General features: G+C 33.3%; 2 protein-coding genes across 2 annotated transcripts in view; both read right to left on the bottom strand.

Moving 5' to 3' along the window:
* Positions 1-1,105: 1,105 nt before the first annotated feature.
* On the bottom strand, positions 1,106-2,254 carry LOC147803109 (uncharacterized). The gene has a single exon (XM_087152901.1). It carries the CDS (start codon positions 2,252-2,254, stop codon positions 1,106-1,108), a length of 1,149 nt encoding a protein of 382 aa, XP_087009027.1.
* Positions 2,255-18,501: 16,247 nt separating this feature from the next.
* The window catches only part of LOC107450807 (uncharacterized), a 45,378-nt gene continuing 38,002 nt past the window's right edge, over positions 18,502-25,877 (bottom strand). The window contains exon 4 of the mRNA XM_016066709.4: positions 18,502-20,174. Coding sequence (XP_015922195.3) covers positions 19,536-20,174 — 639 coding nt within the window. The 3' untranslated portion in view covers positions 18,502-19,535. The remainder of the gene's footprint in view (positions 20,175-25,877) is intronic.

Below are 25,877 nucleotides of genomic sequence, written 5' to 3'. Positions count from 1 at the left end.
ATTTGATTGAATTAATCGTTCATTGACTCCACATTTGTAATCAACACATAATCGGACGCCACCGTTTGGTTTTGGAATGGCAACCAATGGTGACCCCCAATCACTCGCAGGCACTAAGGATATTATTCCATCTGCCTCAAGAGAGTCCAATTCTTTATTGACGCGGTCCCGGAGAGCATAAGTAGGTTGAACTCCGACCCACCCCAGGGGGGTATACGGAAATAAAAGTAAAATTATTACAATAAAATTTCTCTAAAAACTAAAGTTACAGTAAAATTTCGCCAAATGACAGTGGTGGTGATCAGTTAAAAGTGGATTACAATAACGCTTGACAATTAAAAACATGTGTTAAAGGCAATGAAACCCAATAGCGCCGGTGTAAATGCCGAGTATTAAATGATTATAATAATAAGGAAACAAGAGATAAAAAATCTCAAAACTAAAATCAATGAAAGCTAAAAGTCCAAATAGTAAATGTCTAAAAGTAAAAGTCTGACTAGAAGTCTATGAAGTCTAAAATCAAAAGTAGATAAAAATTCAAAATGTAAAGCTAAAAGTTGATTAGTAAAAATTAACGATGACATGCTCTATTGTTGGTTCCTGACTGGGGTCAGTTGATCTGGGGCTAGAATATCCTCGAGGGTTTGTTTAATAATTTGAGTCACAATTTTCCTGCAGGTCAATATAGCGAAGAATTGATGTTCCTCTTCGCAATTATTCATGTGGGTTCCACGAAGTGCCCGGAATCTTGGACAGTGCTTAAGTAGATGATCAATGTCCTGTCTAACTCCACAGTAATTGCATGAAGCTGATTTTTTGAAATATTTTTGTTGATAGGTCCCGAACACTCCGTGGCCAGTAAGGAGCTGGTTTAAATAATAATTGGCCTGCAGGCGCTTTATGCTTGTGTCTTTAAAAAATTTATAGGTTTGTCTTCCCTTGTCACTAGACCTCCAGTCATTTCTCCAGCGGTTAAAAGTAATGTTCTTAATGTAAGATTTAATTTCGCATTTTTCACCCGGGATCTCAAATCCCGGAGAGCATAAGGAACGTCACGCTTCCTAGTAAAAATGGCTTTTGCTCCATCCCTAAGTTGAAGTGATACTTAAAAATGAGGGACGCAACCAACTCGTTCTTCAAAGAGGGGTGAAAATTTTTCCAAAAGTGAATTGAGAGGATTGATTTGATACACTGGTGATTTATGAATTGAAGTGTTTGATATATTAGCATCTATTTGTAAAAGTTCGATTACTAAGTCTCGAATCCATTGACGGCCTAGAATAGCTGCACATCCAGCTGGAACAATATGAAGTTCACCTGTAATGTTTTTGTTTTGAAATGCAACATTTACATGCACTTTCCCCTTGGGTTGAATGATAACTCCAGAATAAGTACGAAAAGCAATGTTTGATTTTTCCAAGGGCACATTTAAATTTAAACGTTCAAAATCAGTTTCTGAAAGTAGGGAAAACTTTGCTCCAGAATCTACTTCGAAATGTTGTAGCTTCCCATAGAGGTATACAGAGACGATATATTTGTCAGAGTCATGGCAAACTTCAAATAAATCTATAACTTTACAGCATGGTGAAGAGCTGTGAATAGAGTTGACACCAAATGTAATATTTTGATCATGTACTTCAGTTGAAACAGCATGAAGAGAAGGTCTGGGACTGGAATTCATTGACTTTCGTGGCATCTTAATTAAAGTTGAAATGCAGACTTTACAAACATGACCTATTTTTTTGCATGAATCACATTTTAGTTTAGTTTTATTAATTCGACAATCTTTGACTTGGTGATTATTTCTGCCACATCTGATGCATAGATTTTCAATACCAAGGGGTCTATAATCTGGATTCTGGCGTTGAGAACTAGATCGTGAACTGGAACGATTTCTATGACGTGCTGAGAAATTTGAAACTTTATTATTGTCACTTAAAGTGTAAGAAGTAGACCGTGGAGAACCATTTTGAGTGAGTTCTTTACTTTCGATTTTGGACGCCTCCAGAGCAATCGCCTTTGATAAGACATCATCGAAAGTTATTAAATCTGATTGTAGCACCTGTTCGCGCAACCAGTCATCACGCAATCCTCGAATGAACTGAGCCCGGAGAAAAACATCTGCAATTGTTACTGATTTATCACAGTCACGTTGCAAAGCAGCTACAAATTCCGAAATTGATTCATGTTCTTTTTGATATATATTTAAAAAATAATGTTGAGAAACAACTAAATTTTTTCTAGGAATTAGCATTTGCTTGAAAGTTTTCACAAGATTATCATGTGATAATTGTTTGACTGGTTTCTCTGGTCCAAGAAAAGCTGCCAAATTATTATAGTGTGATGAACCAATAGATACACATAGAAGTTGAGCAATTTTATCTTTATAACACCCTTCATAGAACAATAATTTTCAAATCGTTCTAAATAGCATGAAAATTTTTCACGTTTTGAATCATAATTTTCAAAAGGATGCACATTAACAAGATTTACTGATGAATCAATAGACTGTTCTTTTGAAAAATGTTTTTCGATTTGTGCTATCATTGCTTATTGTTGCTGATTAAATGCAGCAATAAATGTTTGGAATTGTTCAGCATTCATTATTTATTTATTGAAAGTTTGAAAGAATAGTTGAAAATTTAAATTAATTACAGTACCTGAATTCAATTACTTGAAACATTTCCGTTTTGAAATTTCATCCATTTTGAAGTTTCGTTTTTGAACGATCTTGAAATTCTATTGATTATTTCGCACCCTTGCTACAAAAGTGCCACAACTCAAAAAACTACGTTTTCCAGGAATTTCAAAAAACTGTTCCCGGGCTGACTAGGCACATTTTAGTATTTTTGAATTTGTCAATATGAAGACCGATACATCTCAAACTATGATCGTTAGTCACTGTTCTAGTTTTCCCATCTTTCCGACTCAAAATTCAAATTTTTCAAGTTACGACTGTTTTGATTTCTCACGTACAAAGAATGGAGTAAATTATTTTGAGTTGGGGCACTTTCGAAGATTGTTTTCTGGACATATGACACTCTTGATGACTTAAAATGAAAATAGCTTTTTAGTTACGACGTTTTGTTACTGCTCCATCATGGATTTATTTTACGTTTTTAAATGATCTAATAGAGATCAACTAGGTAGGTACAATACAATGGGTAATGTGTGAATAAAAAAAGTTGCCCAAATTAATGAAAAAGTAATAATACTTTTATTTTTCTCAAACAAAACTCTTTGACGAATGATAAACTGTGAAAAAGTTAAAAACAACAAGAACGATAAGAATAATTAAATAGTAATGCTAATGACTACAGTTTCAGTACACTCATATTGCAGATTATATTATATTATTATTATATTATATATTATATTATTATATCATATTGCTGCTTTCACTAGATTCCACACGAGATCTGATCATTTTGTGTCTACAAAATTATTATAATAATATAACGAGAAAAACGTTAATCAAAAGAACTGGTTACATAAAATAATAAAACCTGGTCGGTTGGTACCACTTAATTTAACAAATTAAAATATTTGAAATTAATGTTCTTCTATCAGGCTCACAACTGGTAGCACGTGGTTACATTTTGCAAACTTATTCAAGAATAGTTTTAAAGAAAGAGTTGTAATAAAACTTTGGGACTATGTTTTTATCAACAAGATCTTGGATATCTCGTTTTTTATTGTCAGGCAACGGAATCTTAGCTGAATAAGCCTGAACCAACTGGATGGTATTCAAATCTTCTTTAGATCGAGTTTTCTTCTTGTTGCACATGTCTACCTTCTTGAAAGTTTCGTCACTGTAGGATGTTTTATATAAGAATGAACGAGGTTGATCTTGTTCGACACGAAGTATCTTGATGTCTTGCCACTTTATTTTGTTCTTCTCAGTGTCCATATTAAAGTTTTTACCCCATTGCTCTTGCAGCAGTTTTAAGTCATAAAAATCTTCGAATGTGAGCTCATGAACGCGGTAAGGGGGACCCTGTTTTTTCGCTGTCTGAATCAGAGTCACGTACTGTGCAGGTACGTAAATCGGTGTGGATTTTAGATGTCTCGATGTCGCCAAAAGTGACACATTTTGAGTTCAAACCAGCAAATGTTTTTCACTCATTCATCAGAAACGACATAATTCAAAATACGAAACAATCCTATTCCACAAATGAATCATCTAAAATGCCGCAATTCAAAATCACTCAACTGATCACTACCAATTGAAACAAAAAAAAACGCCACAACTCGAAATATAACAGTTTAGAAGATAAACAATACGCACGTTACTCTACGACGGCTGGACGACAACTCAAGATGTGGCATTTCAGTGGAAGGGGTCCTATGCATCTTGATAACAACAAAACGCCATAACTGCCCTCTGGCGGCTGATTTTTCAATGCAACTTCTGGCTCTTTTGAAGATTGGTAGAGACGTGTAAACTACGTCTAATGACGGTCATAACTCAAAAATTACAATTTTTGAGTTGTGGCACTTTTGTAGCAAGGGTGCGATTTCTTCTTTATCATTCGAACGCCGGACGGTGTCATTTCGACACCTGACGATTTCTTTCATTCTTTGTGACTTTTATTGATTCTTTATTTAGATTTTGCATGCCTAATTAAAAGTCATTTATTTTAATTAAAAATTATTTATCGATGATTTTACCTAGATCGCCGGTTTGGTGTCAACAGTTTCGATTCGTCTATTGAAAAAGTTAGTTCGTTTTTACTTTTGTTAGTCAACAAATTCAGTGTAACATTTTTGGAACGCTGCCAAATCAATTCTGACCTTGATCGCGCAGATATACTTCGGATTTTGTTCGCGAAAGTAATGTGTCTGTCGTTTCTTGTCCAGAAATTCTGATTCCGTTTTTCATCAACTCTTTTGTTTTTTATCAAATACATTTTATAATGTCTCGCAAACGGGGACTGACTCTTGAAGAAATAACAGCGCGTCTCAGAGAATTATCTGACAATGAAACCGATGGTGGAGAGTTGTCGGATATCGTGCCGACAGTCGTTGGTCTTGACTTGCAGAAGCCTTGCTTTTCACATGGGCAGCTTTATGTTGGCTGCTCAAGAGTTGGTGATGAAAAGAATTCATATTTATTGGCACCAAATGGAAAAACTAAAAATATTGTTTATAAAGAAGTTTTACAAGAATATGAAGAATTATATACTATTTGTATGCTGACTGACACAAGTTTTATTTTATTGCTGTTTCTTAAATATGTTATTAACTGCGTTTTAATTTTCAGCTAGTGGCCAATGATGATTTCGAAAGCAACTTTTGTATGCTTTCACAATTTCTGAGGCCTTTTTTTAAAAAAAAAAAAAAAAACAAGTCTCCACCTGATATTTATATTATAGGTTAGGTTACCATAGGCCTTAGGTTACCATAGCAAGGTTACATCTTCAAACATCCTCAAGAGCTATAACACATCTGCAGCAGAACTGGATACAAAGACAAAATTGCAGACAGGAACACTTTAATTGTCCACTAATCTTCAGATTTCCTGCTATGTTTTAAAAAACTTTATTTGTGAAAACCTTTAGCGTGGCGGACAGCTGGCCGCCTTAGGCTGCTAGTAATAAATAAATACAAAAAAAAAAAAAAAACGCGTAGAAAAACAATAAGTTTTATTTACTGCGCATAAGCTGCATGTAAATAGAGCTCATAAAACAAGTTCAAAAGGTTGAGAAAACATGGAAAAATTGCAGAACAATGAAAAAAAAAAGGGGGGGAAATAATGAAAAACAAGAGGAAAAAAAATTAGTAAAAATCCGGAAAATAAAATATATAACCTTTTCATCAGCTCACACACGATTATATCCTCTAAAAAGAGTGCTTTCTAATATTCTATCAATATAGCCAAAGCAAAATATATTAATACAATAGTGTGAGGAGCACTAAAAAAATATATATATATAAATTGCTTGTATCACGTAAAAACAGAAAACAAAATATAAAGAAAAAAACAGAATAAAACATGAAATGAAATCCATAAAGCGAGTAACGAATTCAAATGAACTTACATGAAAGGGAAATAATCAAGAATTATTTAAAATATTTTCGTAACAAGATTTCCAGATTGCAAAATATTCTTACTGCAGTACTGATGTGCGTTTGATTTGTTAGTTACCAATGATGGTCCCGAAAATGGATGTGCGCAATATAATATTATACTGGATAATTTTAAAGAAGTTGACAATGAGTAATTTTAGAAAATTAACATTTATTTAAGAACAAATATAAAAGAGTAAAGAAACATGAATTGCCTGTTTAGCCACGGATTTGCCCGAAATGGATTTGCACATGGCAAAAATTAAATAAACTAACATTGTTAATTTATATAATTTTTTCCCGGTTTCTTGTTTTTAATATTATTATTTTTCTTCCCCCTCATTTTTTCATTGATATATATGAAATATGCGGTGTATCCACACCGATATTTTTTAGTTAATTACGTTGAAAAAAGCAGCATGATTAAGGAGTCCAGTTTCGGCATATTTTATTTTACTAAACGATGGTGAATTAGCAGTTTAACCCCTCTCCAAGTGGGAGAGGGGAAACACATATCCCGTCTATGCTGACGGATTTTACTTAAGCATGATAAACAACAAAAAGCCACGCTAAAACATTCGGTCCTGCGTTTTATAGGATGATTACAAGTTGTAAAGCGGCCAGTCATTATTGCCTTTTTCTGTATTCTTACGCCTCATCAATTTATTTATTACTCATAGCAAATCGTTTAATCTTTCCTTATATGGAAGTGAAAGATCTTAAAATAACTTCTCTTTTGAAGTATAAATCTAATTATTATTCATTGGCATGTTTTTAGCCTTGAAGTCCCAAAATAGAATTTCTACCCTTATCCTTTACTAAAGATATTTTATGAAAACGAATGAAGTTTTAATGCTTTTATTAATACAAAAGTATTTAATTTTTGTATTACATATATATATATTGATGATTCTCGCGAAACATGACAATTCACTGTCCCTTGCTCCAAGATCTTATACTATAATACTAAAAGAACTTTTTTTTTAAAAAAAAATTAATATATAGCATTGCTGTTAGCATTTAAAAATGACTTCGACTAGCATTGACTGTTTTGTATACTTAAAAAATTTAAATTGAATATCAAAATGTCATTTTCCTGGCAGGTCCCAAACAATATTTCCAATAACTAGCTTCAAAACCTCCCACACCTTTTCCTTTCTACGGTGGATAAAAAGAATTAATTAAAGCAATTTATGGTTCATCTGACTTAAAGGCTTCAGTTGAGTTACTTACTATTAACTTAAAATTACTGTTTTTTAAACTTCTAAGGTAATATTGCATTTTCCTGGCATTCAAGATTTGGTGAATTTCTATTTTATTTTCTTTCTCGAGCAAATATCAATAAACTACACTGCTGTCTATAAGATATTAATAAGTGTAGCTAAAGAAGTATACAAAAAAATTTAGATTATTTTGAAGACTTTAAATTTGAAGAATTTTTTTGGTCCGAATTGTCATGTTTCGTGAGAATCACCTATATATTATTTCATCTGAACTGAATCTGTCGAATAGTCAATGAAAGGTGAATTTTTAAATTTAATTACTCTGAAACTATTCATCCTATTTCGCTCAAAAATTTATTTTCTGCATTTTAAGTGAAGTGAAAAATTGTATGCCTAACAGTAACTTTTTGATCATTATTCAATTAAATAATAAAAAATTAATATTAAAAATTATCTTATTGCACAGAATTAAGCAAGTTTAATAAGTAATATTGTCAAAAGTGAAATTACATAAAGAGGGTCAAATGTTCGATCTTTGATCTATTCCGACCTATAGGACACAATTTCAACCTAATTAAACAGCAGAAGAGAAATAGGGAAACACTTGAAAAAATATCTGAAGATAATTATGTACCCGGAAAGTTTTATCATGTAACTTCTTTTATTTCTTTACTTGTTTTTCAAAACTCTTTTTTTTTTAACATTTAGGTACGCTCGTACAAAATTGTACTTATTCAATTTTTTTGAAATTTTGCACACTTATGTAAACACCTTGTATGTTTTTGTTTAACCAGTTAAAATTTAATTTTTTTTTATAATTTTACCTTAACCTTTATGTAAATTATGATAGCATTAAGTTTTTCAGAAAAGCTCAACTTATTTTATCTATGTAAAATAAAATTATATTATAATATTAAAAAAAATTATTTCACTTTATATTTCAAAGATATTAACATAAATTTATGCTTGTCTCATGTGCTTTTTTTCAAAAGACTTTTTTTTAAAGCGTACCAAAAAATTTTTAGTATTTAGTAAAAACTGATACATAATACATTTTAATTATTCATAAAAATTAAACAGCTGAAATAAAATATGATTTTTATTAAATAACATTAAGATAAACTTTTTCAGAAAAAATATTGAAATATGCAAATAGCATATTTTCTTAGTGTAAAAAAAATCATATTTTTGCTCTTGAGAACGTCTTTCTACCCTTAAGGGAAGTAAAAAAATTTAAAAATCGTACGCCTAACCGTAACTTCTTTATCATCATTCAATTAAATAATAAAAAATGAATATCTATTATAATTAAAAATTATTCTATTGCACAAAATTAAGCAAGTTTAATAATAGTTTATATATATATATATATATATATATATATATATATATATATATATATATATATATATATATATACTATTGCAAAAAGGGAAATTAACATTTCTACCTAATTAAACTGTTGGAATTATTTCCAGTTTACCTATAATTCAGGGTCAAAATTTTAAATATATCAACAAAAGAAAAGTAAAAGTTTTCATCATTCAGAGAAAGTAAATTTTCGTGTTTTGCAAGTTAAGAATATTTTCTGCAGAAATTTTTAATATTTAAAGATAATCTCAATTCATTAAGAATGTATCGCAGAGCGTAAAAATCACTTTAGTAAATCAAAAGGTATTAATGTGTTCCGTTTAGGTCAAAAGGTATTAATGTGTGCGCACTGAACGTGTAAATTAGTCCGCATCCGACCTGATAGATTAAAGTGCCTATTTTAAACCCTCAATAATTTCACAACAATATAATTAAAAAGAACAAAACAAAACTGCAACAGGAATCAGTTCCTAATTGCTTGAACTCATTAATATTTTGTTTTAAGATTTCTTTTCTCTGAAAAGTATCGCAAAAAGTTACCTAGCCTTACCGTTGCTACCTTATCCGTTTCTCCCCAAATATATTTTTTGCAAATTTAATTATATGAATGGTCTTACCTGATTAAAGTCAAGACTTGTGAGGCGTGAATGAGAAGAAATATACATATTGACTATTATTTGCTATTTACGTATTTTTTGAAGCGAGTAAAGTTTTTAATCGGGTAATATTCAACCGCTTCAGCTTCTTGGGATTATTTATTTAATATAGAAATGGTCAAATAATTATTCCTCCTACAATTTTCAAGAAATCATAATTCTTACCTTAGCCATGATGATACTGAACTACGTAAATTCTTCTTTACGAATAGAGTAGGGACACTTAACTTCAGCATGCTCTTTTAAGCTATTTCTTTAATAAAGTATGGTGTGCATTTAATAGCATTTACAGCATGTCGTTTATTCAATAATTCCCAGCAACTCATCAATCATACCGTTTATTTTCTAATCATAAAAATAATTCACTTTAACCTGAGTAACCGAAACTTATCTGATTGCTTTTAGAGACGTAAAATTTTTATTAACTTTATAACACTTTTTAAAAGCTTCAGTTATAAGACTTTATTAAAAATGTTAAAACACAATTTATACATCATACAATTATAGGAGATAGTTTTTTAAATCTCCCTTCTAAAAAAAAACACACTACTTGGTTACATTTTAAAACACATGGCCCCCATCTCAGTCACCCGTTGCCACCCTCAGCAACAAGTGGAGGAAAAATATCACTATGGTGATTTTGGTTGGTTAGCGCGGGGCCGGAGGCCATAGCGACCAACCCGTTTGTGATACTCTCCCCCTCTGATTCCGAGGTTACGTCCCGGGGAGGAATCAGAATTGATCTTTGGTCTGCCTCTCCTTCGGAGAGGTAAAATAGGTTCTGTTGCTTGTGTATCAGAGTTGCATTGTCTCAATGCTGAGGTGTGGTAGGTCCCAACAGGAACACGTGGCTTATCTGGGTGGACAAGTTCATAGGAGGTAGGCGACTTCTTTCGAAGTATGAGATACGGCCCATCTCTTTTAGGTACAAATTTGGCAGTAATTCCTTTCTTAGCATTACTGAGTGGATGTAGAGTCACCCACACTTTCGGACCTACAGCATAAGTGGGGTTTTGCTGCCGTTTTGAGTCGAAATATGTTTTATGCCGATCTTGGGATTTTTCAACATTATCTCTAACAGTCGAGAGGATAGAAGAAAATTTTCTGAGATACGGGGTTATCTCAGGGACAAAGTTATTGTTTTGGATAACCGTTCGAATATCATGCTGTACCTCTTGAACTGTCCTGAGCTCTCGTCCAAACTGAAGGTATGCAGCAGTATACCCTGTCGTTTCGCACTTTGATGTGTTCATAGCGAATCGGATGACTGGTAGGTGGTCAACCCAATTTCTATGCTCTTGGCCAACAAGAATAGCCAAGCGAGGTTTCAGGTCCCTGTTCTTTCTTTCCACAGGATTTGCTTGGGGATGGTATACCGGCACCAAACATTGCTTAATATCAAGCAGAAAACAAAGCTGTTGCATCACACTGCTCACAAACTGTGAGCCGTTATCGCTGATAACTCTTCTAGGCAATCCATATCTCAAGATCACCTCCTCCAACAGAGTGATTGCACACTCCTTAGCTGTGGCTTGAGCTAAAGCAAATAGCTCAACCCATCTAGTTGAACAGTCCTCAACGATGAAGATCCATTTCTTTTTATCTTTACCTTCGGGCAATGGACCAAATAGGTCTATGGATAGGCTTTCAAATCTTTGATTATGTACAGGAGTCTGAAGAAGACCAGCTGGCTTTTGAGTGGAAGCTTTATAGCGGTTGCATTCGACACAGTTTTTAATATATTCGGTGATAAATCTTCTCATACCAGTCCAAAAGAATCTTTTGGAGATTCGATCCAGGGTACCTTCTATACCGTAATGGCCAGCAGTTGGCGCATCATGAAATTCTTTAAGGATTTGACCTCTTTCTTGCATAGGGACTACTAGTTGAGCTTCGTCCGAGTCACTATCATGGGAGTATCTATAGAGAATTCCCCTATTCATGATATATCCTCGTTCAGTCCATCGATTAAGGTCTACTTCATCTGAGCGATCTTCAAATGCTTCTATAATCTTTCGTAAATCATTATCTTTTAGCTGTTCAGTGCGTATATCACTTGGTGATCGAGTTGGAAGATCAATTGTAACTGAACAGAGACAACAAGGATTTCTCTCTTCATGAGCGCAAGGTGGGCGAGACAGCATGTCCGCAATGACATTGTTTCTTCCTGGGATGTACTGTATATTCAGGTTGTAAGATTGTAGTTGCAAGGCCCATCGGGCCAACCTTCCTGATGGAGATTTAATACTTAACAACCACTTCAAGGGTTGATGGTCAGAGGATATTGTCACCTGGGCACCATCAATGTACCCTCTAAATTTATTCAAAGCCCAAATAACAGCTAGAGCTTCCCTCTCTGTAGTCGAGTAGTTTTGCTCTGCAGATGTTAAAAGACGACTAGCATGTTCTATTGGGTGTTCATTTTCATTTTCCCCCTGTACGAGAACAGCACCCAATCCATAACCACTGGCATCAGTTCTTATTGTGTAAGGTTGGTCGGGATCAGCTTGCTTCAGAATGGGAGAAGAAACCAACTTCTCTTTCAGGGCAGCAAAAGCTTTTTGTTCCTGCTCAGTCCACTTCCAAGCAGCATTCTTTTTTGTAAGTTCACATAATGGTTTCGACAGGGTAGAAAAGCCTTCTATAAACCTACGATACCATGAACAAGTTTGCAGGAAGGATTTAACCTGCTTTATATCTTTAGGGACAGGAAGCTTGGTTATAGATTCTACTTTTTCTGGATCTACTTCAAGTCCTCGGGTAGTTATGTAGTGACCTAAGTATTTTACCTTAGAGCAAGCAAAATTGCACTTTAGGCGGTTAGCTTACAATTGAAATTGGGCTAGTCTTTTGAACACAAGAGTTAGATCATTTAGATGATCTTCAAAAGTAGGTGACATGATGATTATGTCATCTAAATAAATGAGAATTTTTACTGGGGGGAGTCCATTTTTAAAACGGTCCATTAGTCTCTGAAACGTTGCAGGGCCATTTTTTAACCCGAATGCCATCCTCTTGAATCTGTAAGCACCTAAAGGAGTTACAAACGCTGTTTTGTCTTTATCATCATCATGAATTTTCACCTGATGATAACCGGACTGGAGATCTATAGTGGAAATATAGCCTATGTTTTTAGCATCATGCAAGAGATCATCTAATCTTGGCAAAGGATAGGAGTCTGTGACAGTCACAGCATTAAGCTTTCTATAGTCGACACAGAGTCTGTGTTTACCATTTGGTTTGGGAACCAACAGAACGGGAGCTGCATAGGGAGATTCACTCTCTTCTATAATTTCTTTTTTTAACAAATCATCCAATTCTTGTTTAAGAATTTCTTTCTTGGCTGGTGACAGTCTGTATGGCGGAACTGATATTGGTGCATGATTTTCAGTATTAATTCGATGCTCGGCAAAGGGAGTAGGGTCTCCCCCTGGTTTAAAGGTATCTACAAATTCACTGAGAAGTATGGAAATCCTTCGTCTTTGCTCTGGGGTCAGAGGCTCTCCTTCATTTTCTCGTAGGCTGCATTCATTTGCCACAATGTTGCTTATGGATAAACCAGGTTTATGGATATCCTTCCGGAAATAGATTTTATGATGAGGTTCATCACCAAAGTGCCATCTTTTACGTTGGATATCTAGGACGATACCAGTCTTTTCCAGAAAATCATTCCCCAGTAGAGTTCTATTTCCAGTAGCCTCGGGCAGGGCCAACAGTTCATGATTGAATTTTCTACCTTCGATGTTAACCAGCACCTGGGTGGCGCATGCTTCAACTGTAGTCTGACTTCCATCAGCTAAAGTTATGACTACCTCTTTAGTTTGGAATTGGGCTCCTTTTTCTTTCAGCATCTTAAACAATGTCTCTCCAGCAATGGAGCGGGTTGCTCCTGTATCAGCACAAACTCTGGCCTTGATGTCAGAAATCTCAACATCAAGCAGTGCTATGGGAGAGGAAGAAATATGACAAGCGTGCAGATTGATAGCACTTGCACAAACATTTGGAGAGCAGGTAGGGCACTTTGCTTTGCTGTATCCTGGCCTTCCACAGCCATAGCATGTTAACTTTGGTTGAAGTTCAAAATTCTCCGGCCTAGAACGTTCTTGAAAATTCGGTCTTGTATCAGGGTATCCCCTTCTACTTTGTTTCGAATATCTTTTATTTTCAACTCGGGCAGTGGAGCTTGAAGCGGCTGGTTCCCTCTTCACTCTTACAGCTTCATAGTCATCAAGCCGTTTGACGATCCCTTCCACAGTGTTCAACTGGCACCACTCATCAATAAAATGATCTTTTACATCTGCTGGCACTTTGCGTTTAATTTGGTCAGATATGATCAATTCTCCTAACTGACTAAAAGTGGTTATTTCCAAACCACTAACCCAACCTTGGAAAAAGTTCCTAAGTTCATAGGCAAAATCTTGCCAAGACGATGAGTTAGTCCTATTATGTTTCACAAACAGCTGACGGAACTTTTCCGCCGTCAATTTAAATCTTTTTAGAAGTAGTAGTTTTACTCTGTCATAATCGCTAGCAACATCGTCACTCTCTCTTGCAATTAGCTGCGCAACATCATAGGGCAGCAGTCCAATAAGATTGGATGCCCAAAATTCTTTAGGAACTTCACTGAGTTGAGCTTGGCGCTCAAATAGCACTAAATACAGGTTTATGTCGTTATTACTTGGATCAAATCGGGGCATTAAGGACAACAAATTAATCACAGGTTTTCTTCGGAAACCATCAGTATTGGTGGAGGGTCCACACTGTCTTGCCTCTATCTCGAGTCTAATCTTTTCCAGTTCCAATTTCATTTGCTCTGTCTTGATACTTTCGTTGCTCTCGATGCTGGCCTTTTCTAACTCAGCAGCTCTCTTTTTCTCCTCAGCAGCATCCTGTCTTTGAGAAATGATCGTGTTTAGCATTTCTTTTACAAACTCCTCTTCATAGTTATCACTAGAGGTAATAACTTTCTTCAAATCAATAATTTTTAAATCAGGGGTGACATCTTCACCCAGCTCACTAGCAAGGAGAATTAAATCCTCCTTACGAGCTTTTCCAAAGAACGTCATCTTCCAATAAACAAAAGAAGACGTTTTTATTTTCAGAGCACAGATTATAAATGAGAACACAGGGGCAATTCTTGCACAAGGGCACACTTTGTATGTAAACACTGGGACGATTCTTGCACAAGGGCACACTTTAGATTAGTAACACTTAATGTAAACACTGGGGCGATTCTTGCACAAGGGCATACTTTAGATTAGTAACACTTAATGTAAACACTGGGGCGATTTTTGCACAAGGGCACACCTTAGAGAATTAAAATAATACTGTAATTGTTATGGTAAAATGATCTTAGAGAGGTAACTTGTATAGCATACTTGACCAACTTTTACAATACAAAATTTAATCATAATTATTTTGGTAAATATAATACCTTAATCACATAAACTAAATACATGAGCACTTTTTAAATTATTAACCAGTTATAAAACATTTCTAATAAACATATATAGGTAATGCAAGTAACCAAAATTATTTTAAAATATATTACTTAAAACACTTAAATAACATAACAATTACTGATTAAGTATTTTTATAAATTGAGAGCAATAAAACAAATCAAAATATTTATGTTAAATCATTGAAAGAGCTGTAAAAGTTATTATTTGAAACCACCGAAGAAACATTTTTCTCTCCCCAAAGGCGAAAGAAAAAAAAAGAATCACAGTTATTCAATGTCAACAACACGAACAAAACAAAAAACACACACGCACAGCTGCAGCGAGCGGAAGAAGAAACAAAATAAAAAGAAAAGACAGTTGAAGAACGATCTTTCGGGTGACGCTATCACACATAAAATCGGATTACCGGGGATCCGGGCCTCTAGTTGGTGCGCCATTATAACACTTTTTAAAAGCTTCAGTTATAAGACTTTATTAAAAATGTTAAAACACAATTTATACATCATACAATTATAGGAGATAGTTTTTTAAATCTCCCTTCTAAAAAAAAACACACTACTTGGTTACATTTTAAAACACATGGCCCCCATCTCAGTCACCCGTTGCCACCCTCAGCAACAAGTGGAGGAAAAATATCACTATGGTGATTTTGGTTGGTTAGCGCGGGGCAGGAGGCCATAGCGACCAACCCGTTGAACTTTACATAAAAGTTAATTACAAGTGTATTTACAGTTATAGAATTACCGATGAACAAACTCATTTTCTCCGTCGATATTTGGAGTCGTCACTCGTGTTAAGTGAAAAATCTCATTTTATAAAAGGTTTAATTTTTTATTTTATTAACTTGGCTTAAAAATACGTCTTGCTAAATTATACATTATGTTTGTGCATCATGTTAAATTATCTTAGTTTTACTTTGATTTCACCCTTTTTGTAACTTATTATTTACCGGAAAATAAACATATATATAAGAAATATTTCGGTTACCGGGAATTACGTGCTCTATAATGACAACCATAAAAGATTTTAATAGTAAGTTCATACAAAGAAATAAAACATAAATAAATCTAAATATACATAAAAAGTATTTTATAACATATAAACAATTTATTTATAACAAGGTGTCGTTTAAGTCAAATCTCTAACTCGCTATTTATCCAGTTGAAGGCAGTTTTGTTAGTTTTGAATCTAATTCAAAATAAGGGTTATCGTATTCTCTAAGTTGATTTTTCTCAAATGTTGCATTTTAGAGTTATGACACTTTTCTTGAAGGGGTATGATATGTTGAATTGAATGACGAATTTAGTGGCATAAGGTCCAAAAAAGGACATGCTACGCGAAGGAAACGACTTTAAAACAGTTCAGCATATAGATAAAATTGGATAAAATAATGATTATTGATAAAACAGTGCATATGTTAAAACCCACGAATGCAAATACAGTAGAACTTCGATTTAGCAACCTTCGCAGAACTGGTCATAAAACGTCGTTATAAGCGGAAAGTCGCAATATGAGGGGTATGTAAATGTAACTTATGTAAAATTAAAGTGACCACGTTTTCATTGAGACAAAGCGGGACAAATGGGATGAAATGAGAATTACAATTTAATTATATATAGTTTATTGTATACATTCATATACTTGTACAAAAATGTATTTATTATTAATTATTGGTAAGTATAAAAATATTTGTAAAATATAATAATTTGAACATCATGATTTTTAATCAATTTAAATTTTTTATTTAAAAAAAATTATGATTTTCCTTCACGGTCATATTTTTGATCTGAGTGAATACTTTGCAATAGATTCGGATCATTTATCAAAATGTCGTGAGTAGTGGAAAATTGGGGCTCAAGTCGCAGTCATTGACCCCGAGTCGATGTGGCAGTATACTCATGGGGCTCATGTCGCAGTCATTGACCCCGAGTCGATGTGGCTGTATACTCATGGGGCTCCTGTCGCACTTGGGCATTTTTCTGAAATGGAATGAGATTACGAGATCCCCTCTTTAGATAAAGTTTTATCAAAAGGAAGATTTTTATTATCTCTTCTTTGGAAAGTGGAAGAATTATTTTTATTTTCGGGACTTAGAAATTTTTCGCAAACTAGTATATTTTATTTTGGTTTCAATATTTAAATTAATTTGTGAATTATTATTTTCTTAATTAAGCATTATAATTTCAATGATTTAATTTTAAAAATGAGACTTCAAAGATTACATTTTTATTAATTTTATACTATATAACTAAAAATTCTAAACTAATTAAATAGTTTCATAATCAGAATGTTTATATTTAATTCGTTTTCTTCAGTGAGTTGATCGCTAATGTGATGAGGAGCGTTTTTTTTTTTTCTTTTCCAGGGACTAATATATTACTAACTAGTATATTTTATTTTGCTTTCAATATTTAAATTAATTTGTGAATTATTATTTTCTTAATTAAGCATTATAATTTCAATGATTTAATTTTAAAAATGAGCCTTCAAAGATTACATTTTTATTAATTTTATACTATATAACTAAAAATTCTAAACTAATTAAATAGTTTCATAATCAGAATGTTTATATTTAATTCGTTTTCTTCAGTGAGTTGATCGCTAATGTGATGAGGAGCGTTTTTTTTTTTTCTTTTCCAGGGACTAATATATTACTAACTAGTATATTTTATTTTGCTTTCAATATTTAAATTAATTTGTGAATTATTATTTTCTTAATTAAGCATTATAATTTCAATGATTTAATTTTAAAAATGAGCCTTCAAAGATTACATTTTTATTAATTTTATACTATATAACTAAAAATTCTAAACTAATTAAATAGTTTCATAATCAGAATGTTTATATTTAATTCGTTTTCTTCAGTGAGTTGATCGCTAATGTGATGAGGAGCGTTTTTTTTTTTTTCTTTTCCAGGGACTTAGAAATTTTTCACAAGCTAGTATATTTTTCTTATGTTTCTATTATTTAAATTTATATGTGAATTATTATTTTCCCATTAAAGCATTATAAAAACATTAATTTAATTTCTAAATGAACCCTACTTTAGAGATTAAATTTTTACCAATCTTAAATGATATGTCCAATAATTCTAAACTGATGAAATAGTTTATTAGTCAGAATGTTTGTATTTAATTAGCTGAGATAGTATATATATAATAATCATTCTAAGAGATAACTATACATATTCAGTTGAATAAAAAGGTTTATGTTTTCATTACTTAAATTAATGTTCGAATTATTATTTTCCCCATAAAGCATTATAATAACATTGGTTTAATTTCTAAATGAACCCTTCGTTAGAGATTACATTTTTACCAATTTAAAATTATATATCTAATAATTCTAAACTGATGAAATAGTTTATTAGTCGGAATGTTTGTATTTAATTAGTCGAGATATAATAAATATGTAATAATCATTCTAGATAATATGTAATAGTAAATATGTAATAATCATCGAGATAACTATATATAATCAGTAGAAGAAAATGGTTTACGAGTTCGAAAAAACTTGATGAATTTGTCTACTCATTATCAGTTATATAGTGTAATTATTATTAATTAATATTTTAATGAAAACTCGTTAATTAAGTCACTAAAACTCGTAATTCATATTTTAATGAAACGTAATAGTAACGTAACAGTGTAGCGGTATATATAGATGCTTCAAGGATTTTGATGAGAGCGGTTGTAACTAGCCAATCTCCTTTGTTAACAATTTTGAATAAAGTTGACAGAAAATTGTGAATTTGTTTACCAGCCTAATTATTCTTTATCCTGTTCTTTTGATTTCTACTATTTTGGATATTTTTTGAAATCCATAATCTTATGTCGTGGCGTCCGTGAACTTTATAAAATAAAAGGATAAAAATGGCTGATGATGAAGCAACCAAAAAATTTGACCTAAGACGCAGCGAAAAAGCCTGAGTGCTACGTTTACTGAATGATCCACCAAGATTGAGGATACCTGTATGTACATCAGGATGATGTACATAGCTTCTTCTACTTATCCTCATTTTATTTCTAATCAACACAAAAACAACAATCTACGGTTAACTCTTTAGTAAACAGAAATTTCAAGCGACGTCAACATCGATCTCTCTGCACTTTGCGAACTCACACACTAATCTCAACTGCAGCTGAGGTTTTGAAGGTAACGTCAGATACAGGATAGGTAACTCGGCAGACGTTTAATAAGAAAGTTAAATCCTACCTATTAACAATCTGTCGTCCAGTTATATTTCCTATAGCGTTAGTCTTCTTTTTATAACAATTGGATTAAAGTAATAGTATTTATTTATAAAATAATAAGATTATTATTTCAGAAGTATTATTTTATTTCATTTGTGACAAAAATAAGACTGGCAATGGTCACAATCCTCGTATAAACTTTACGGAACTCATAATTGAATAGAAAAATTACATACCCAATTTTGTTCGCTTTTGTCTCAACATGCCAATGATAGCTGGTAAATCAAAGCTGGTAAATTAAAAAGTTAATAGCATTGTGAAACTTTTAAATTTATTTTCAAAAATTGAAAGATTTCATTGAATATTTGTTTATAATTTTTTGTTGAAAATATTTTTTAATAAATCAATATCCATTAAATACACATAAATGACTTTCTTTTTTCGCCTTTTCACCAAGAAAGAAAATTTTGGGTACCGCTCACCCTTAATATCTCAAATTTATCAAAGTTGTAAATGTCATCCAAAAAGAGTAGAATCGGTTACAGAATAATGACCAAATTTTTAGAATGGTTCACACTCCCCCTCAAATACCGCGTAAATTTTTTTAGTTTCACTCATCAATAACTCTTTAGAATATAACCTATAACTTAATATAACATTTTTTCGCTTTGTTTCAAAGGTTCCGAAAATCAAATTGGCGTTAACATTATTGCTTAATGTTTGCGCTCCTAAGCCTTCTTTCACATTGAAAGACACAAGTAAATTCTTTAAAACAGCTTCAGCTATAGCGGGATTTTCTGCATACAATGGCCCGATTTTTCCATAACCTTGAATAGTTGGTTTAATGGTCCCGTACCCAACACAAAAGCCTCCTTTCGTGGCGACAAATGTCCTGCTGTCTTTGTCTTGACAGTTTAACGTAACCAGTTGTTCTCGTTTGTAGTCCACCACTGAGCAGTCATAATCCAAGATGGCTCCTAAAAACGAATCTTGATACTCGTCTAGGAACACACCTTGGGGAAGTTCTGAAGAAAGCAAGTTGTGGTCAATGACTGTATCATATTCATAATCTATGTTAACAAAACCACTATGTATGAAACGTGGATCATGTGGAAAATATAGATTCCTTCTCAACAGTCCAATAACTGATACACCAGTAATGTTGCAATTTCTACGGCCATCTAATAAACGTTTGATAATCTAAAAAATAAATAAAAAATTTAATTGAATGAATTAGAAATACAATATTTATTTATTAGTATGCACATACACATGCAGGCTGTGTGCTCAATTACGTAAAAACGGGTTATAAGCCTTTGTCAAAGTGAAAAACAGATAGCATGAAGACACATCTAGGGTTGCACGAGATTCGAATCCGCTACCTGCAGTACAAAGCGTTTGGTGGGCACCCTTGAAATTCAACATAAAATGATAAAAGTTCGTTTTGAAATGCCTTCAGTCAATGTTTTAATTCTATACAAAATAATTCACAAGAGCTATGAAACAATTCAAAAGAAAAACGAAACGGAATTCTTATTCAAGTTTTATTGCCACAAATTGAGTTTCTTTTACTGTATTTTATCACGTTCTTTATATAATTTTTACCATGAATCAAACCTACCAAATCAACAATTAACGCTTAATAAGGTTAGGGTTAGTATACTTTAAACTTTTTTTCCACTATTTTTAAATTACCACACTAAGAATGCTAATTTACAATACGCAGTTGACTTTATTCTTCTTAGCATCATTACTGGATCAATTAATCAACCTTACTATAACAGAGACAATTTTATTACTGGTTTTAAAAATGAAATACAAATTATAACAAGTAGGAATAAACAAAGAAGTGCAATTATTTTTAACAGAAATTCGACTAATATTTTTCTAGTGACTGTCGGACGAGACTTGTGGAAGCAAATTATCGTCAAGGAAAATTCTATTTTGCTTCTACCTATGCACCGCCTTCCTCCGAACTTTTACAGATTTTAAACGACATATAACATTATTTACAGACATATTCACTATATCATTTATGGCGATTTTAATGCTACACCACGGTAACATTGATGACGGTAGAGGTACTGAGCTACTAGAGTTCATCATTCTTACAGACCTAAATATCGCCAATGATCCTTGTTCTTTACCTACATTTGAATCAATAACGGGTATGAGTTGGATAGACATTATCTACAGGTGATTTATTTATCCAGAACTGACAGGTAGAAGACTGAGAAACACTCAGTGACCACAGACCATGGAGCTGATCTTGTACGAATTTAATACAGTTAAATCTAATAGTTTATTTAATTATGCAGATATTAACTTAATCGACTTCTTGGTCAAATTTAAAACGGACATTAGAGAAAGCGAAGAGAAGATTAATCAGATAAACAACGCAGAAAACGTAGACAAATATATTTAAGAGATTACGGAAACTATTATTAACATCTGCAATTATTCGAAACTAAAAATTGGGAAAACATTCAAGCAAAGTATAAAGTGGTGGTCCTTAGATCTCTTGATTTTCAGGAAAAGGCTTAGAGCATATCGCAGAAAATTTCAAAAAGAAACAGATCCAATTAAAAAACAAACCAAGAAAATCTAATATAGGAAAGGAAGAGCCAAATGTAATTGAAAAATAATAAAGCAGAAGAAGAGATTGAATAACTTTTTAGAAATCTTAACAACACAAGAATACTTCGGCCTCGGCTATTTAATAGACAGGGGCAAATAGTCAAACGACAACCTTTTGAACGCATAAGAACTACCAGACGGAACCTGTACTAGTCATTAAGTTGAAACAGTATTTGCAATGTTTAAACACCATTTCGTATCGGAGGAAGGTTACCGGAAGCTACAATCGTGATCAACCATTTACGACCTTCGAAATTGGACACACAATAAACAAATTAAAAATAAATAAAACGCCTGTGTGTGGTGGCATTCCATGAGAGATCATTGAGGCTACTCACAAACTAGGTTTAAGAAAATCCTGAATAAAAGCCATGTACTTCAAAATCTGGAAATAAGAAAAAAATTTATTAATACCCGAACATGGAAAAGATTACTAAACTCGACGGATATAGACCCATACCCTCCAACTTATGAGGATTTTGAAAATAATTCTTTCTAGTGATAGCGAACCAAAGTAGAAATTTTTAAAGCAAATGGATCTCTCATAAAACTTTTATCAGAACTTAAGAATCTAGCCATATGGCCTGCACTTTTATAAGTAATAGTGGATAAGTTACGCTAAAATTTTTTTAAAATATCAAGACATTAATTTTGCTACCGTCTGAAAAGAAGATTTCTGAAACTACGGTTGGTTGGTTGATTAAAGTTTATTGGCACAAGAGCCAAACATGGCTATACTGCGCCAGCCACTAGGTTAAAAAAATTATTTTATTTTTAAAGCAGAGAGTAAAGTCCTATTTTTTTAACAAACGTAATAAGGTTGTGATGTATAGGGTCACCGATTAAGGATTTAAGATCAGGGCAAGAGTTGCCAAAGAGTTTGTTCCTCAAATGTTCAAATCGTTTGCAATTGGTTAAAACATGCTTAATAGTTATGTCGACTTGACATAGAGAACAGCAAGGTGCAGGATCAGCAGTCAGTAAATGTTTATGGGTGAAACGGGAATGACCAATACGCAGTCTATTAATTATAACTTTGGTTTTGCGATCAACGGATACTAATTTGTGGTCTTCTAGAGAGGGAAAAATTTCATGCATTTTATTGTCTTTTTGTTCGCTCCAGTGTTGTTTCCAAGCCAACTGTATTGCAAACTTACATATTCGTTTCAGATCCAAAGGTGTTACGAGTTTCCTGCATACGTTTTGAGTGGTTTTAGCCGCGGTATCAGCGCGGTCATTTCCGTGTATCCCAACATGGGATGGTATCCAGCAAAAACGAATACTGTATTTTTCACCACATAATTTTGTGAAGCAACTTTGAATTTTCTGTAATACGGGCCTTTTTCCAATGTGGGAAAAGCTTGAGATGAAACTATAAGAGTCTGTATAAATAATCCACTTGCGGTAAGTTTGGTTTGAAATAAAATTAAGTGATAACAAAATAGCATAACATTCCGCAGTGAAAACTGATGAGTCATGATATAACTGTTCAGATATAGTCAAATTTTCAATGACTACACCGCAACCAACATGATTATCGTGCTTAGATCCATCTGTAAAAATCGGTTTAAAATCAATATAATCATTACGATGTTCATAAAATTTTTGAATAAAAACACTTGAGCTCGTGTCAGTTTTTTTAAAATTATTAAAAACATCTAAAATCCAAACTGAAAGATCAACCCAGGGTGGAATTATCTCTGTATTAGTAAAAACATGGAAATTTAAAATGTTAAGGTCATTTAAAATGCGGATGATTCTAATTCCAAATGAAGGAATGTAAGAGGGCCGTGAAGAGAAGTGAGTGATGCACTGTGGGTCAGTAATACTTGAATACAGTGGGTGATTTGGACTCGATTTAATTTTAAAATAATAATCCAATGAAAGTTTAAGACTACGAAAATGAAGAGATGGCTCAGAACACAACGCATACAGACTTTCAACTGGTGAGGTTCTAAATGCACCTGATGAGATTCTAAGACCTTGATGATGGATGGTATCGAGATATTTTAAAACAGATTGACGAGCTGATGAATATACAGGAATGCCATAGTCTAGTTTCGAGCGTATAACTGCACGATAAATTTTAATCATTGAGTCCATATCAGCACCCCAGGAACAATTTGTGAGGACTTTTAGAATATTTAGTGATTGAGAGCATTTTTTCCTGATGTAATTAATATGTGGCTTGAAGGTTAATTTAGAATCAAAAATCAGTCCCAGGTATTTTGTTTCTTCGAAAACCGGAATGACGATGTTATTTAGAGTGATTTCGGGATGGGGATGAAGACCACGTTTGCGGCAGAAATGCACACTATGGGTTTTCTGAGATGAGAAAGTAAAACCATTTTTATTTGCCCATTTTAAAATTTTATTTACAGCCAGTTGCATTTGTCGTTCAATGAGTGACATATTTGTTGATCGGCATGAAATGCGGAAGTCATCCACAAATAACTCGCCATAAACTGAAGCAGGAAGTTGATTTAAAATGCCATTTATTTTCAAAATGAAAAGCGTCACACTTAAAACACTTCCCTGGGGAACTCCCTGTTCCTGAGGGTAAATGTCAGATAAAATTGAATTTATTTTTACTCTAAAAGTTCTGTTGGATAAAAAGTTTTCAATAAAATGAAAATTTATTTCCACCAATACCACAATTGATAAGATCCCGAAGTATTCCGTAGCGCCAAGTTCTGTCGTAGGCCTTCTCCATGTCAAAGAAAACTGAAACTAAAAGTTGATTTTTTAAAAAGGCAAGGCGAATATCAGTTTCTAATTTAATTAAGTTATCAATAGTGCTTCGCCCTCTGCGAAAGCCACTTTGATGTTGAGTAAGGCAGTGTCGGGTTTCAAGGAAATAGATTAAACGTCGATTGACCATTTTTTCGAACATCTTACAAAGGCAACTTGTTAATGCGATAGGCCTATAACTTGAGGTCTCTTCGGGATTTTTTCCAGGCTTGAGAATGGGAATCACAAACGCTGTCGACCAGTTTTGGGGGAAAATTCTCTCTGTCCATATGCGATTATATAATTGCAGAAGCTGGTTTAAAGCTGTATTTGGTAGATTCTGTAGCATAGAGTAGTGAATTCCATCGGGACCAGGCGTTGTTGAATGGGTGTTTTTTAAAACATATTGAATTTCATTAAGTGTGAAAGGTTTATCATAATCATTGTTTGAGTTCTTAGGCATTAATTTAATTTTTTCACTATTTCTTTTTGTTGTGGCGAATGGTTCTTGATAACCAGATGAGCTAGAGACCTTAGCAAAAGCATCGGCGAGAGCATTTGCAATATCTGGGATGTGCGAGATAGTTACATTATTACTTTTGAGGATTGGGATATTATGCTGAGTGTATTTACCGGATACTGCTTTTATTTTATTCCAGATAATGTTGGAGGGCGTATTATATGTTATGGAATTAACGTATTTTTTCCAGGATATATTTTGGGCGTTACGTCGGACTCTACGAGCTACGGAGCGAGCTTTTTTAAATGCTATGAGGTTATCAATAGTAGGGTGTCGGCGGAAAACTTGCCACTGTCGTTTTTGTACCTTTTGGGCTTGTTGACAATCATCGTTCCACCACGGTTTTGGGAGTTTCGGCAATTTATGTGATGACATTTTTGTACTTTGTTTAGCTGCTTCAAGTAATGTGTCTGTGAAATATTCAACTGCATTATTAATACTAGCTTGATTTATCAAATCTTCTTCGACTTGTATGCATGATGTAAATTTAGTCCAATTTGTGGTGTTCATCTTAAGTCGAGGAGTTCTGGGAATTTGGTAATTATTGAAGGCGGTATGAGTAAGTATTAATGGAAAATGGTCACTATTGAAGAGATTGTCATGCACATGAAATGACCAGTATGGAAGTTGAGATGGACAACAGATAGCTAGATCTATGGCGTGAAATGATCGTGAAGGTGCGTGGAAATGAGTGTTTTCTCCTGTATTCATAATGCATAAGCGATGATCGTCAATAAATTTCTCAATTATGAGTCCTCTACTATTGGAATCAGAGCTTCCCGAAATAGGGCTATGGCCGTTAAAATCTCCCAATATTATAAAGGGTTGCGGAAGTTGAGAGATCAAGTTATCTAAATCAGTTTGAGACATGTTATCTCGAGGAGGGAGGTAAATGCAACAAACTGTAAGCAGAAATTGAATGGAAATTTGAACAGCAATTGCTTGTAAATGAGTGTTAATTGTGATTGTATGGGATGGATATACAGTGGAAGTCATGATCATGACTCCACCACAAG

This window comes from Parasteatoda tepidariorum, chromosome 10 (genome assembly GCF_982258835.1).
Source record: "Parasteatoda tepidariorum strain Cologne lab strain chromosome 10, Ptep-v5.0, whole genome shotgun sequence".
NCBI lineage: Eukaryota > Metazoa > Arthropoda > Arachnida > Araneae > Theridiidae > Parasteatoda > Parasteatoda tepidariorum.
Note: the sequence above shows the minus strand (reverse complement) of the source record. Positions and strands in the feature narration are given on the sequence as shown.

Bases quoted from the DNA above. Each gene is read 5' to 3' on its own strand.
- LOC147803109 (XM_087152901.1), bottom strand. From the start codon at position 2,254: ATGCTAATTCCTAGAAAAAATTTAGTTGTTTCTCAACATTATTTTTTA.